At 46.3% G+C, this 13519-nt stretch overlaps 1 protein-coding gene across 3 annotated transcripts in view; it reads left to right on the top strand.

The window, feature by feature from the left end:
- The first annotated feature begins 1829 nt into the window (after nt 1-1829).
- Nucleotides 1830-13519, top strand: part of SYT13 (synaptotagmin 13) — a 184593-nt gene continuing 172903 nt past the window's right edge. For 2 of the 3 annotated variants that reach the window (XR_010302500.1, XM_064144374.1), the window contains exons 1-4: nt 1830-2347; nt 8478-8700; nt 10660-10800; nt 12340-12653. Coding sequence is in view for 2 of the 3 variants with exons in the window: in XM_064144374.1 (XP_064000444.1) it covers nt 2165-2347; nt 8478-8700; nt 10660-10800; nt 12340-12653 (861 nt within the window). In the remaining variant the exon portion in view is untranslated. The remainder of the gene's footprint in view (nt 2348-8477; nt 8701-10659; nt 10801-12339; nt 12654-13519) is intronic. The other variant, XM_064144391.1, reaches the window with a different exon arrangement.

The following is a 13519-nucleotide window of genomic DNA, read 5'->3' as shown; positions in this document are numbered from 1 at the left end:
TGGAGATCTCTTCTGACCTGGTTGATTCTACAATTCTATGAAGAGCTCATCCTGTGGAGGAAACCGAAAGCATCTAAACAGTGTGTCCATCCTTTTAGCCCTCTTTCAGACACTCTCCTACTTCTCTTGAGTGTTGATGGAAGTCCATAACAATATTATATAGTCTTCAAATTCAAGGTATGCTTTTGGGACCCTATGATTATTATGTTACTTGTGGAACCATAGGCTGAACAGAGTAGCTGTTGGATAAGTCAGCAAGTGGTTGCTACAGCCTACTAGTGTCAGAGGAAGTTCAGATCAGGAAAGATAAGCACAAGGATGCCACTCAAGGTTTCAGAAGTTTCTGAAAAACAAAGAGCAGGAAGCAAATGGAGTATTTACCCAGACTTTTAAGTCCACTCTCTGTGTGATGCTCTTCTTGCTGCTGACCACAGTGAGAGATGTGCCAGTGGTGCAGTCTGGTGTGGCCAATTTTATGTTCTCATATGGGCAGAAGTAAAAACTGAAGGTTTCCTTCTGTGGGCTGAGCTGCAAAGGCAAATTTCCACAGGCTCTGCAGTGTACTGGAGTACTGCCTCTGCTTAAGTAGTCTGTTACGATTCTCTTTGTGATAGGTAAGGTCAAGAGGGTTGGAAGCGTGGGCAAGGCATGTGTCTGACAAGCCTGGTAGGGTGAGAAGAAAGTAAAATGATGGAACGTGCACTGCATCCCTAAGGATGCTGCCGTGCTAAAGAGGAATCTGCAACAATTAAAACAGGAGCTGGATGTGTGAGGGAAGCATTGTGCTGGGGAGGTGAATATGTCATCTATAATGGTACAAAGCTGAATGAGTTGTCATGAGTAAGATGGCAAACATACCAAAAAAAGGAATCAGAAAAAAATCCATGGCAAAACCTGAGCTGCAGAAATTACCCACCTGAATTTCTAAATACTTCTGTGCCCAAAGCTCATTTATTCCTGATCCACAGGCATAATCTCTATTCCCAAGCAGAAAGACAAGGACACTCTTAGTAAAATTTGGTATTTTTTCCAGACCCTTACAAGGAATATTTTGCTTCTTGCTCACTAGTTCCACTCTGGCCCAGATATATAGTGACCCAGACTAATGATCACTTGCTGGCCATGAAGTTCTCCTTGTGAACTTACCTGGAACACAATTGTGTGGTTACGAGAAGTATATTAAAAGATGGCATTTATTCCCCTCTTCCCCAAGCTGGACAGCCTGAGAAGTAAGACAAAAAGAAGTGACTCAGAGAAAGTTAATGACTCCCTCACCTCAAGAGGAAGCTGAGATGGACGTGTAGTGATGTAGATTCTTGCACAGCCCACTACCTGATGCCAGTATAGTAAGCAGTGTGACTAATACCTGGCATCTCATCCTCTCCTGAGTATATGTGCCAGTGTCTCCTCTTTGGTAGGGCTTTCTGCTGCCTTTGGAAGGAAAAATGCTGCTCTGCAGCACAGAAGGCAGCTCCAAAGGATTTAGACTCCGTGCTTTTGAGGGCCAGCTGGTGAGGTGTGGGGCAGTGCTTGGTTGTGGCATGTGTTTTGTTTCTCAGCCTCTGGAGGACAAGGAAGTTTGTCTGGCTTACAGGCAGGCTTTGTTCTGACTACAGTACTGTCTTAACAGCCCTGCTCAGGCCAGCATCTTTTGGCCAGCACGGTCTTTGCCTTAAGACAGAAAAATCCAACCTCTTGAGCCAGCCAGCCAGCTAGCTCTCAGAACTATTGCTAGAGCTGATCCAATATTGGGATGTACTTTCTGCGAGTTAGCCAGCAAGGCCCGGCCCCTTCTGCTGACGTCTTTCCTCTCTGTCACACATCAGACTTTTCCCACTGGAGCTGGGGAACAGGCTTCAATGAAAACTGCTTGTTTGCAGCCATATGGAGACTGCAGGTGCCACAGCCACTGTTTCCTCCACCTGACCTGCAGCAGAAACTCCACCATCAGGATAGGAAGGTAGCCTTGTTGCCTAGCAAAGGTGGGATGATTTATTTCTGTTTCTAGATTGGTCCCTTTGCTGCACGAGAGAATTGTTTTCAGACTTCCAAGGAGAATGAAGCCAGGCTAGAAATCGGAGTGGATGTGTGAGAGCTGCTCTCCCAGGGAAGAGAAGGAGTTCCAGGGTTTCTGTGCTTTCTGCTCCCCCTGCACCACGGGACCATGGTTTTATCGGCCCCAGTGATAGCCTTGGGGGCTACCTTAGGCACTGCGACCAGCATCCTTGCCCTCTGTGGTCTCACCTGCTTTTGCAAATGCAAGCAGCCTGAAAAAGGACTCTCAGAAAAGGACCAAGAGGACGACACAGAAAACACTAAGCCCAGTGTGCTTCAGCCAGTCCAGCAAGTAAGACACAGCCTCTCTAATTTACTGAGTGTTTTTTCTTTAAATGCAGGGGGTGGGAAGATAAGTTCTGTCAGGCTGCTCAGTGTGTGATTTTTGCTGCCTGTTTGTCTGCTTACTGTGCTCAGGATGTAACAACATGTTAGTGGGAGGAGGAGGAAGAGTGAGGGAGAAAACCAGAGATGAACAGGGTGACCCACAGAATTACCAGAGCAGCAGACAGCTGCCACACTGACAAAGAGAAAGCTGCTAATGTTAAAAAATAGGGAAGGAGGACTGGAAATGCTGTTTAGCTGTCCATCTGAATCACGAGGGAAATGGTTTCCTCAGGAGAAAAGATTGGACTTCACCAGGTGGCATGGAGGGCTGTAGAGAGGAGATGACTTTTGGTGAGGTCTCTTACAGCAGCTATTTCTCTTAACTCTAAGCATGATATCTTATGGCAGGCTAGTTCCCTGTCAGACAGCTGGTTTGTGGTGAAAACCATCTCTCCTCCTCCCTCAGCCTCTCTAAGTGAGGGGATTAATTATGTGTGATGTTAAAACAAGGCATTGAAATGATAATCAAAAGCAAGTGACAATCTAGATTGTGACATCCAGACAGCCTCATCACACTGTGAGTTGCTGTTTCACTTACTATAAGAGCAGCGTGGAGTATGGATAATGGCAGGCATCCCTGTGTTGGTGATGGTCTTTCTTTCGTGTTAGAATCCAGCCCCCTTGAGTTACTCAGCTCAGTGCAAGGGAGAGCAAGGGGAAATAGGGGACCCTTCTAATATGCCTGCTAATGGGGAGCTCTCCTTCAAAGGGAAATATTAGGCTGATTTCCTTGGTTGCCTGTGGCCTGCAGCATGAACTGTAGCACTGGGCAGTCTCTGAAAGTATCACCTGTTGGCTGTTCATATTTGTGCCTGTATTTCTTTCATTTTCCTCCAGCCATTCAGCCACTTCCAAGGGCCAGTGATCCACTCTACAACAGTCTTTGTTTGCATTTTAATTATCTGAGCTGGCTCTTATTTTTGTGTTCCTGAAGAGCGCAGCAAGAGTCCTAACCGAACTTCTCTGTAGTGTTTGTGATTACATATTTAGTCTCTCTCTGGCAGCCACTCTTAGGCTCTTCACAGAAACAAGCCCTAGCATCCTCATACTCCCATTGCAGTTTATTCTGAGGCAAGATGACCAAATCTACTAATTGTATTGTAAGACCTGCTGCAAGTACACAGAACTGTATTGCCAGAGCTTCTGGTTGTTGGGGAGTGGGAGGACAGCGCTACTGACCGTGGTTGAACATCTGCACTGAACTCAGGGCTCCACAAAAGATTGCTGCTCATTTTGAGCATTCATCCATGACCATGGTGAACACCTCCCAGTACCTGTTTGCATTTCCCTAGGATGAATTTCACCTGTTCTTTTGTTTGATAGTCATGTCATGGCCTTTCCAGGCTCCTGTCTTGCCTTTGCTAACTCATGCTGGAGATTGGAGAATTTCTGTGTTTGAGGAAGGTTTTCCAAGTTTACATTTAAAGTGAATGAGAAATGTACAACTCTGACAAATGCATCACTTTGCATAGCATTTTTGCTTACGTTTCTCTGCAACAACGCTGCCCATGGATCTCTTTCTGCAAAAAACTTGTTGTTATCTTCTAGTTCAGAAACCTCTCAAGTTTTAACTCCATGCTTGGACTGGACACATACAGCCTTTTAGGAAACATCTTGGAGAGTCCTGGAACTTGTTCTTTAGGGCATCATCCTAATTGCGCGACTGAAATAAGCACTAAGTCATGGTAAGGTCCACTTTAGCCTCCACTATCCAGTAGCTATTAGATTATGGTCCTCACAGTGCTTCTACATTCACCAAGTTTTACCATAACTTGACCAACAAGGATCAAATTATTCAACCTGCCCTCAGTGTATCACTGTTAGGTTAGTGATTATATTCTTTTTTAGCACTGTAGGTTTCCTGAGAAATATTACTTCAGATGTTAACTGGTTTGGATTTCTTTAAAAGAAATCTCTCCAAATCTGAGACACAAGTACAGATTGCCCAAGAAGGTATTCAGGGCCAGGTTAGATGGGGCCTTGAGCAGCCTGATCTAGTAGGTGTCCCTGCCCATGTCAGGGGAATTGGAACTAGATGATCTTCGAGGTCCCTTCCAACCCAAACCATTCTGTGAATCTGTGAATGTCTGACATTCTAGCAGGCGAATGAACATTCTGTCACAGAAAGTGCAAAGTGTTCTTAGTTGGCATATTCCGTATGCTTAACCATTCCTTCCAACCGAAATAGTGTTCTTGCCAGGAACATCTGCTCCCCTGTGCTGTCACTGACTCAGGATCAGTCTCTATAGTCTCTATACCTTGAAGGAATGAATCTCAAATTGAGTTTCATAGATCCATAGAATGCCAGGTTGGAAGGGACCTCAGGGACCATCCTGTCCAGCCTTTCAGGGTAAGAATATGGCTTAAATGAGCTGGCCCAGCACCCTGTCAAGCTGGGCCTTGGAACTGTTTAAGGTAGGGGAATTCACCATGTCCCTTAGGAGCTTATTCCAATGTTTAATAGTTTGAATGGTGAAAACATTTTTTTTCTGCATCCAGTCTGAGTCTCCTCAGTAACAGCTTGTCCCCATTACCCCTTGTCTTTACCATGTGAGTCTTTGAAAGAAGGGAGTCTCCCTTCTCATGATAGCCACCATTTATGTACTTGCACATGGCTGTGAGGTCTCCCCTGAGCCTTCTCTTCTCAAGGCTGAACAAAGCCAGTTCTCTCAGCCTTCCTTCATGAGCCCTTGCAGCCTTCCAGTCCTCTGATCATGCTTGTGGCCTTTCTCTGGACCCTTTCCAGCCTGTCCACATCCTTCTTGCTTGTGGGGTCTTATCATCTGTGTCTGTGTTTAAAAATTGGCCTGTTGGGACTTCATACATTGTATGTCCTACCCAGTACTTGACATACTTAATTATTGAAGCCTGTCAGGGCCACTGGCTCTGATAAACCCAAGTGACAAAAGAGAGATGAAGGGAGACTGCCTTTTATTTGCTCAGCGTGTCTGCTGTGACAGTCACGCTTGTGCTTGCTACAGACAGAGGCTCCCTGTGGACATGCCCTGCATATGCAAGGAGGAGAAGATGGAACACAGATACACCTACAGAACAATTAAGCACTGCTGGCAGTTTACAGAGGCTCGGGGAAATGTAGGTTTCCACACACACGTTTTTCACACAATGTGGAGATTCCTAAACACATCCCACAATGTAGTGCGTTGTTTGAGTAACACCGGGCGGGGACCCAGAAGGGTCTGTTGCAGCCTCCTGACTTTCAGTTTCTCTTCTTTCATACGTTTTCTTCAGAACTGAGTTGTTCTTGCTCACCTCGTTATTGAAGGTGCTGCTGAGGATTTGCAAAGGGAACTTCCATTAGGGCACTGCTGTATAACTAGATCAGCAGACATCACTTGGGAACAGAGCTGGCAGCAAAAATAATAAACAGAGGCAGATGCAGTTGGAAGAGGGGGTGGGCTAGTCCCACTGAGCTTGCATATGTCACTTATCTCTAGTTCTGCAGAGCAGGCAGGCAGAAGGAATATTTAGACCCGGCAGAGCTCTTTGTTTCTGCGTGCTGATGGATTTCCTGTCTGAATGTCTGGCGTTTAGCAAGTGGAAGGAAAGATTGCACTGACAACCCTGTACGTTTGCATGGTGGTTTTCATCCCAAAGGATCACCAAGTGCTTCGTGTGTTAGCAGGGACGCTGCTCTGGTGTGCTGCTGGTCAGTGACTGCTGGGGGAGTAGCCTCACACAGGGCTGCAGGAGAGAAAGGGCAGCAGAGTACCCACCATGGTCAGCACAGGCATGCAGAAAGTGACCTGTTTTCTCAAGCTGCTTTCTAGTGGTTCCTAATATATTTTGCTTGGTCTGCTTTGGTTTTAGAGGACTGGAAAAGTGCATTTAAGGTGTGGATGAGTAACTTTTTTCTTGCCTCTGTACGGTAGGACTGGTGAGCCTCTCATTTTTGAATCTCACAGACCTGCACCATGTGGCTTACATAACATTTAAATTGAGCTGAGTGCTAGGTGGGGCCTACACACAGTGGCATCTTTCCTTCTCAACCCTCTTCTTTTCCAGAGCCCTTGAGAAAATGCTATGTCACATAGTAGACCTTCTAAACACTGGTGCTGTGGCTGCCTTGCAAAGGTGGAGTTGCTGACTTAATTAGCTCTTCACTGCTGCCAAGTGCATGTAACCGTGGTGCTAGGATCTCCATTAACAGAGTCTGAGTGAAGAGCTTAGGACCAGATCTGCTCTCTTTCTTGAGGAACAGCTCTGTTTCCTGAGGAACAGGCATGCTCCCTCAGGGCCTGTGAGCTGGGACCACAAAGTCCCAGCACAGACAAGTACTTCAGGGCATCATCTGCACTCATTATTAATAAGAAACAATGAGACTAATGAAAAACTTTAATTACTATTAGGAATGTTTCCTGGCTCACTCTCCATCTAACCTTACCATGGAATAGGTTGGCCGGCAGCAGGGTTGGAGAGAATCCCACTGCACAATAATCAGCCAAAATGTCAGTTCTACTGATGATTTTTTTTTCCCTTTCTTTCATGTTTTGGAAACATTAATAAAATCTACTTTAAAGGACAGGGTCATTTGCTAGCCAACTTCTGTTCTTTCCCATTGATGAATCCAAATATAAATGAATCAAGAACAATTTCAGTGGTGAGCAGGCAGGATTCTTTCCTGGGACATAAGGAAAAGAGGGTAGTTAGATCCCACTAGAATGTTTGCCATCATTTTGGGAGAACAGTAGTGCCTTTGTGACAAACTCTGCTTGGGCTGCCTAAGCATTGCACCATCTTTCAGGTTCTTCTGCTCATTTCATGTTCACAATTCAGCAGGGAACTGAAATGTTAAGAACAAACTCAGCTGTAACTCCGAATTGAAATAATAATGGGGAAATGTGTATCTGTAGGTCAAGTGGAATTCTGGTCCACAGAGCCAGGGGATACACATATACAGAACCATAGAATGGTCAGGGTTGGAAGGGACCTCCAAAGCTCTTCTAGTCCAACCCCCTCTGCAGTCAGCAGGGGCACCCTCAACTGAATCAGGTTGCCCAGAGCCCTGTCGAGCCTCACCTTGAATGTCTCTAGGAATGGGGCCTCAACCATCTCCCCGGGTAACCAGTTGCAGTGTTCCACTACCCTCATGGTGCAGAACTTGTTCCTATCATCCAGTCTAAATCTCCTCTTCTCTACTCTGAAGCCACTGCTGCCTGTCCTGTCACTACAGGCCTTTGTAAGCAGTCTCTCTCCAACCTTCTTGTAGGCTAGGAGGCTGAGATGACCACTAAATCAAGTACTCTTGCTGTACTGTTGTAGGGATCATTTGTTCAGCTAGTTCTCTTTTGTGTTATTCCACCATGGTGGTACTTGCTCTGGGTGCCTGTATGATCCATGCCTTTGCCTTTCTGACGCTTACTGCATACTCATGCAAAAGTTGCTTGACCACGCATTTGATTTGGGTGTTAGGAACAAGTTCTTTATTATGAGGGTGGTGGAACACTGGAATAGGTTGCCCAGAGAGGTGATTGAGGCCCCATCCCTGGAGACGTTCAAGGTGAACTTCAACAGGGCTCTGGGCAACCTGATCTAGTTGAGGGTGTCCATGCTTACTGCAGAGGGCATTGGACTAGATGAGCTTTGGAGGTCCCTTAAAACCCAGACCATTCTATGATCTTGATCTTGGGTTGGACTTAACCATGAGGGTAAACAGTGCCATATTACAATCAAAGCAACAGGAACTTCATGTGCTAAGAGAAAACATAGACCTGCAAAAGGAGGATTAGCTGGTACAGGAACAGAGGAATAGCCAAACCATGAGAGTGTGTCTTTTTCTTGCTGCAGCCAAAGGTCTGTAGAGAAGTCATCTTGAAAAGATACACAACAAGGAGATGGGTATCAGCTTTGGCAAGGCAGTCTCTGGGCATACAAGCAGTGGTTCCTACAACCCAAGAAAGAATGATGTGAGAATGCCCAGAGGCACTGTCTTTTCTCTCTTTGTCTCACTTCATTTAACACTGAGAGAAGTGTTAGTCTAATTAGCACAAAGTAATAAGCAAGGTTTTCCTTTTCAGTTCAACGTCAAGAAAACTGCAGAGCCAGTCCAGCCTCGAGCACTCCTGAAGTTTCCCAACATTTATGGCCCCAAACCAGTAGTGACTTCGCCTGAAATTGTTAACTACACACAGTACTCTCTGAAGACCACAGAGGAAACAGCTACTGGGAAACATACTAGTCTGGATGAGAACAGGATGAAGATAGAAGTCAACGAGGAGCTGTTTGTTCTCCCTCAAAACGGTAGGAGCATTTGATCTTCAGACTAACGATTGCTTTTCTGGGGTTAGATCTGTAACACCTCTGAACATAATGTGATTGTGGTTAGATAAATAAATGTGCAAAGGACGTCCTGGAGCTCTGCTTTTCACCCTCTTATTGTGAGCACTGTGGGTGAGTTCTGTCTTCAAAGCCTGTGTTTGATAGAAAGTAGGCATGGGGCTCATCAGGACATTCAGATAATGAAGTTGTAACTTTGTGTGTGGTTGTAAATCTTTTTGTACCTAAACATCTTTAATGTTGTAGGACCTGGCTTGCTGGAAGCAGACATTTGGTATAAAGACATGCATTTAAGTATGATTTTACTGAGAGTAGGTACCAGAATATGGGTGATTTGTCTGGCCAAAACCAGGTAGAGAGTCTCCTCCAGCACAAATGCTGGTTGTGCAGCCACTGTCCTCATCAGGGACACTGGCAGCGGAGCTTCAAGCTTCTGCTTTATTTTCTCTGCTGCCTTTTTTTTCCCCTGCTGCTTTGGTGAGAAGGTCTTAGCTTGTAATGTGCAGCAAGACCAAAGGCTGACACCTCTGACAGTTTTGCCAAGCAGAATTCTTGTTTTCCAGCCAGCCCAAAGGAAAACATGCCAAAGACTGGAGCATGAGACTCGTGGAGCCTGAGAGAAAATGTAGTGCTAATTATATACATCTGGCAGCACCTCTGGGCTGCTCCCATACTGTGTTTTACCTTCAGGATAATTTACTTGTATGGTTACACATTAATAAATCCTTCCTGAAGATCTGCCAGAAACACTGTGTCATCTGTCATGATTTCTTCTAAGGAAACTCTTTTTGGATTTGTTTTTTGTTTTGTTTTTTTAAATGGCTTGATGTTGTATTTTTTCTCCTTCTGGGAGGCTGATGGCTACATTCACCTCTCCACTTTGAGACTTGTGAGCACAGAAAACAAAAGCACCATGAGAAGCAGCTGCATTGGAAAGAGAAACTCTCTGATCCACATCCTTAGGTGTCAGGGAGAAGGTTATAGGGTGGGGAGGCTGAACATTGATGGCTGCATGTAGGGAAAAGCTTTATAGAAGTGTGTTGGTGTAAAACTCTCTGCACTGTTAATGGCCCAATCAAGTTTGCTTCTGCTGTGCCTGTTTTCATAGCTCAAATCGCTGAAATAAAGCAAGAACTGTTGTGTTCTTCTTTCAGTACCACATTGAACCTGAGGAGGACTGGTTCCACTCTTGTTTCCTGTGTGAATCAGAACTAACCTTGCAAATAACAGCTTCTGGTGACAAAAAAGCTGTGGCTTCCCTCTCGGTCTTGCAGCTTGCTTTATTTCAGTGTGAAATATGTAGTCAATTTCAAAATCCCATGTGGAGAAACTGCCTCACAGCTTCCCAGGCTCATTATCTTCATCCTGGTCAAGTGCTGTGGAAGCAAATGTCTTCTGCATGACAGAAAAACATTTAGAGAGGTCTGAACTAAGACAGAGTTACATGGCAGCTCAAAAGCAGACTCCAGTTATCATTCCAAAGAACACAAGATTTAATTCACCAGTGCAAGTTAATGGCAGTTTAGGACAATAGAATCATAGAATGGTTTGAGTTGGAACAGAGCTTCAAAATCATCTAGTTCCAACCCCTTGACACAGGCAGGGACATCTCCTACTAGACCAGATTGCCAACCTGGCTTTGACCGCTTCCAAGATTGAGGCCTCCAAATACAACAAGTGTAGTTTAGACACCTTGGCCTAGATGCAAGGTGAAAGAGCAAGTGTGTGAGGAGCACAAGGTGGCAGAGAGCAGAAGGCTTGTCTGAGTGCTGTAGAAAGAGCTCAAAGGGTGAGAAAGCATCAAAAGGAAGACATGGGGATGGAAGCAGATGGGACATAAATGACATAGTAAGCCAGGTCACAGCAGGGTGGATATGCTTTCCTTAGAAGGTGGAGACCTGCTGGCTAAAGGGTTTCTTTCAGTTGCAGGTGTGGTAAAGGACGTGTGTGTAACAGAGCACTTGAAGCCTGAGAGGGCAGCCAGCTGCAACCAGGCCCCCGAGCTGCACTACTCCCTTGCTTATGATCAACAGAAAGATGAGCTACGTGTGGCCCTTCTGGAAGGTAAGGGACAGGGATCATTCAGTGGTGAGTGTCTTGGGAGTACAAGACACCTGCTGATTTTATAGGAAGTTCCCCTCCCACCCAAAAATGAGTGTGTGCCCCAGAGCCTCTGGATGTTTTGCTGGCTTGCAGAACACTCTGTCCCAGCAATGTCGCTGCTAAAGGTGAGATGACAGGCATGGCTTGGGTACAGCTGTCTGCAAAGCTCAAAAGCAGAAGTCAGGTATCAGGATGGGCTCTTCCAGTCTGAGGCATGCTACAAAGCAGCCTCTTGTTTTTATTTTTCCTTCTGGGGCCAGAGCATTCCTATCCCTTTCCTTTCTGTAATTTTCATTCTTCAGCTCCCTCCTGCCTCTTCCTCCAGTCAAGTGAAAGGTTGAGCTGGAGATACCAGACTGACCTTGTAGGGCCCTAAGTATAGTCCCTCTGGCTGCGCCTGGCTGGGCTCTGTGTCACTCCGAAGTTGGAACTGACAATGATAACAGCTTCTCCACTGAGGGCTGGAGCATCATTGGTTCCCCTGCAGAAGTAAAATCAGCTGAATGAATAATTCATGCACAGTGCAGAAGTCTGTGGAAAAGGAATCAAATCACACCCTCTGAAGTGAGAACTGGAAGGGTGCTAAGTGGCAGCTGCTGCTGTGTGCTGCCTGCTAGCAGCAAGCTCACTGCTCCTGTCCATGTTGGACACCTATGCCTGCTGTCTGCCACCTTGACTGTCTTCCGTGTGCTCTTCCCTGAGTGCCTTGCAGCCACCCGGGCAGGATCTGTCTGCTTCAGGGCTCTGGTCTCCTGAGAACCCAGAAGACCTGTGTGAACCATGAGACCTGGCAGCTCAGGAGCTACTGCCTTTCGGCTAACTACAGCAAGGACTTCCAGTTTGGCCACAAAGCCATGCTGCTTGCTGAACCCTCAGAAGAAGGCACCCTCCTCTGGCTGTGGAGAGAGCAGCACAGTTCTGCTGATGCAGCTGAAGTGGGTTTGAAATGCCAGATCTCACTCTGGGCTTTGCAGCATGAAAGGGACATAAAATTTGAGATGAATGTCTCTTGACACAGATCTTTTGGGCTATGGAACGGCTTCTGAAGGAGTCATTTACTGGAGGTTGGACAAGGGTGGATGTGTGCCAGGAGGGAGGTCTCTCCCATCTCTGATGTCTGTGACTGGCTTTTAAACCTTCACAAGAAGCCTCCTTTAAGTGCCAAGGCAAAAGCCAGTGATAGCTGTCCATCCCTGTGCCATGCTGTGTCTCATCTCATTGCTGCTCTGCTTCTTTCAACAGAGCAGATTTCCCTGAGCTGAGCTGCTGCTCTCCCAAACACTAACAGAATCCTCCTGCAGTAGCAGAAGGACAAGAATGTTGTGTAGCATGAGGCAAATGCCATAGCAAGGGTCCACGGCTGCCCTGTGCAAACAAGGGCAAGGGTCAGCATCTACACAGCTCTTCTGTTGGATGGCTCCCATGGATAAACAATTCAGCCACAGATTTTTCAGGGCAGTCTTTTATGAGAGGTCTTTGCAATCAATCTTTCTTTTCTAGCTATGCATGGTGGAATGAGTGGGGACCATGAAGCTGTCTGCCATTGCTATGTACTGGGAACACTGGTGAGCAAGTCTGGCATTGCTGAGGCCCAGACAGAGCTGAAGAAGAGGGTGCTTCACACCCTTTGGGAGGAGGTCCTGAGATTCCCATTGACAGAGGAGGAGATGACAGAGGGGACACTGACCCTCACCCTGAGAAACTGCGACAAGTTCTCCAGGCACAGCATTGTGGGGGAACTCAAACTGAGCCTTGCAGACATGAAGGATTCCTTTGGGACAGCCCAGTGGGAAAGGCTGAAGATCCCAGAGAAGGTACGGACTCAGGCTGTGTCACAGTGCAGGCACTCTAACAATTGATTGCTGGGACAAGGTGGATGCATGTCAATGAGTGGCTTTATTCATCTGGGGACAGGTCTCGAGGGGCAATATGTGACTGCTCTGTTTTGCTCTGTAGCTGACGGTTTCAGAAAGCAATCCAAGGCCCATCAGCCCAGCCTTATTCACAGCTCCTGGCGGCTGAGATAGGTCAAAACTTCCTCTCCTCCTCCCTCAGCTACAGGACAATCTGACTGCTCTCTCTAATTCCAAGCCGTGTCTAGAAAAGGGTGTGAGTTTCTGTGATTAGTCTGTGGGGTGGTGGTGGAAGGAGCTGAAATACCAGATAAGGTCTACAGGCCAGGAAGGGGACAATCTTTTTAGTAGGGTCTGTTGCGATGGGACAAGGTATGACAGTTTTAAACTGAGAGAGGGAGATTTAAACTAGATGCAAGGAAGATTTTTTTTTTACACTGAGACTGGTGAGACCCTGGCCTAAGTTGCTCAGAGAGGTGGTAGATGCCCCACCCCTGAAAACATTCCGGGTCAGGTTATTTGTGGTTTTGAACAGCCTTCCCTAGTTACAGATATCCCTGCTGACTGCAGAGGGGTTGAACTTAAAGATTTTTAAAGGCCTCTTCCTACCCAAACCATTCTGTGATTCTATGACTGCAGGGCTGGGTGTAGGTAGGGCATACTGTGGCACCCCAGGAAGCCTTTGGCTAGGGGTGAAGAAATGGGATGTTGGGCATGAAATATTGATCTGAAGACCACTTATCCTGTGATCAGTCAGCAGTACTATTTGTTCTGGGAGATGTCAAACTCATTCATTGCAATGTGTTGGTCTTCTTAAACATCAAATC

Source organism: Pogoniulus pusillus, chromosome 1 (genome assembly GCF_015220805.1).
Source record: "Pogoniulus pusillus isolate bPogPus1 chromosome 1, bPogPus1.pri, whole genome shotgun sequence".
NCBI lineage: Eukaryota > Metazoa > Chordata > Aves > Piciformes > Lybiidae > Pogoniulus > Pogoniulus pusillus.
The sequence above is the reverse complement of the archived record's forward strand: the minus strand, read 5'-3'. Positions and strand labels throughout refer to the sequence as shown.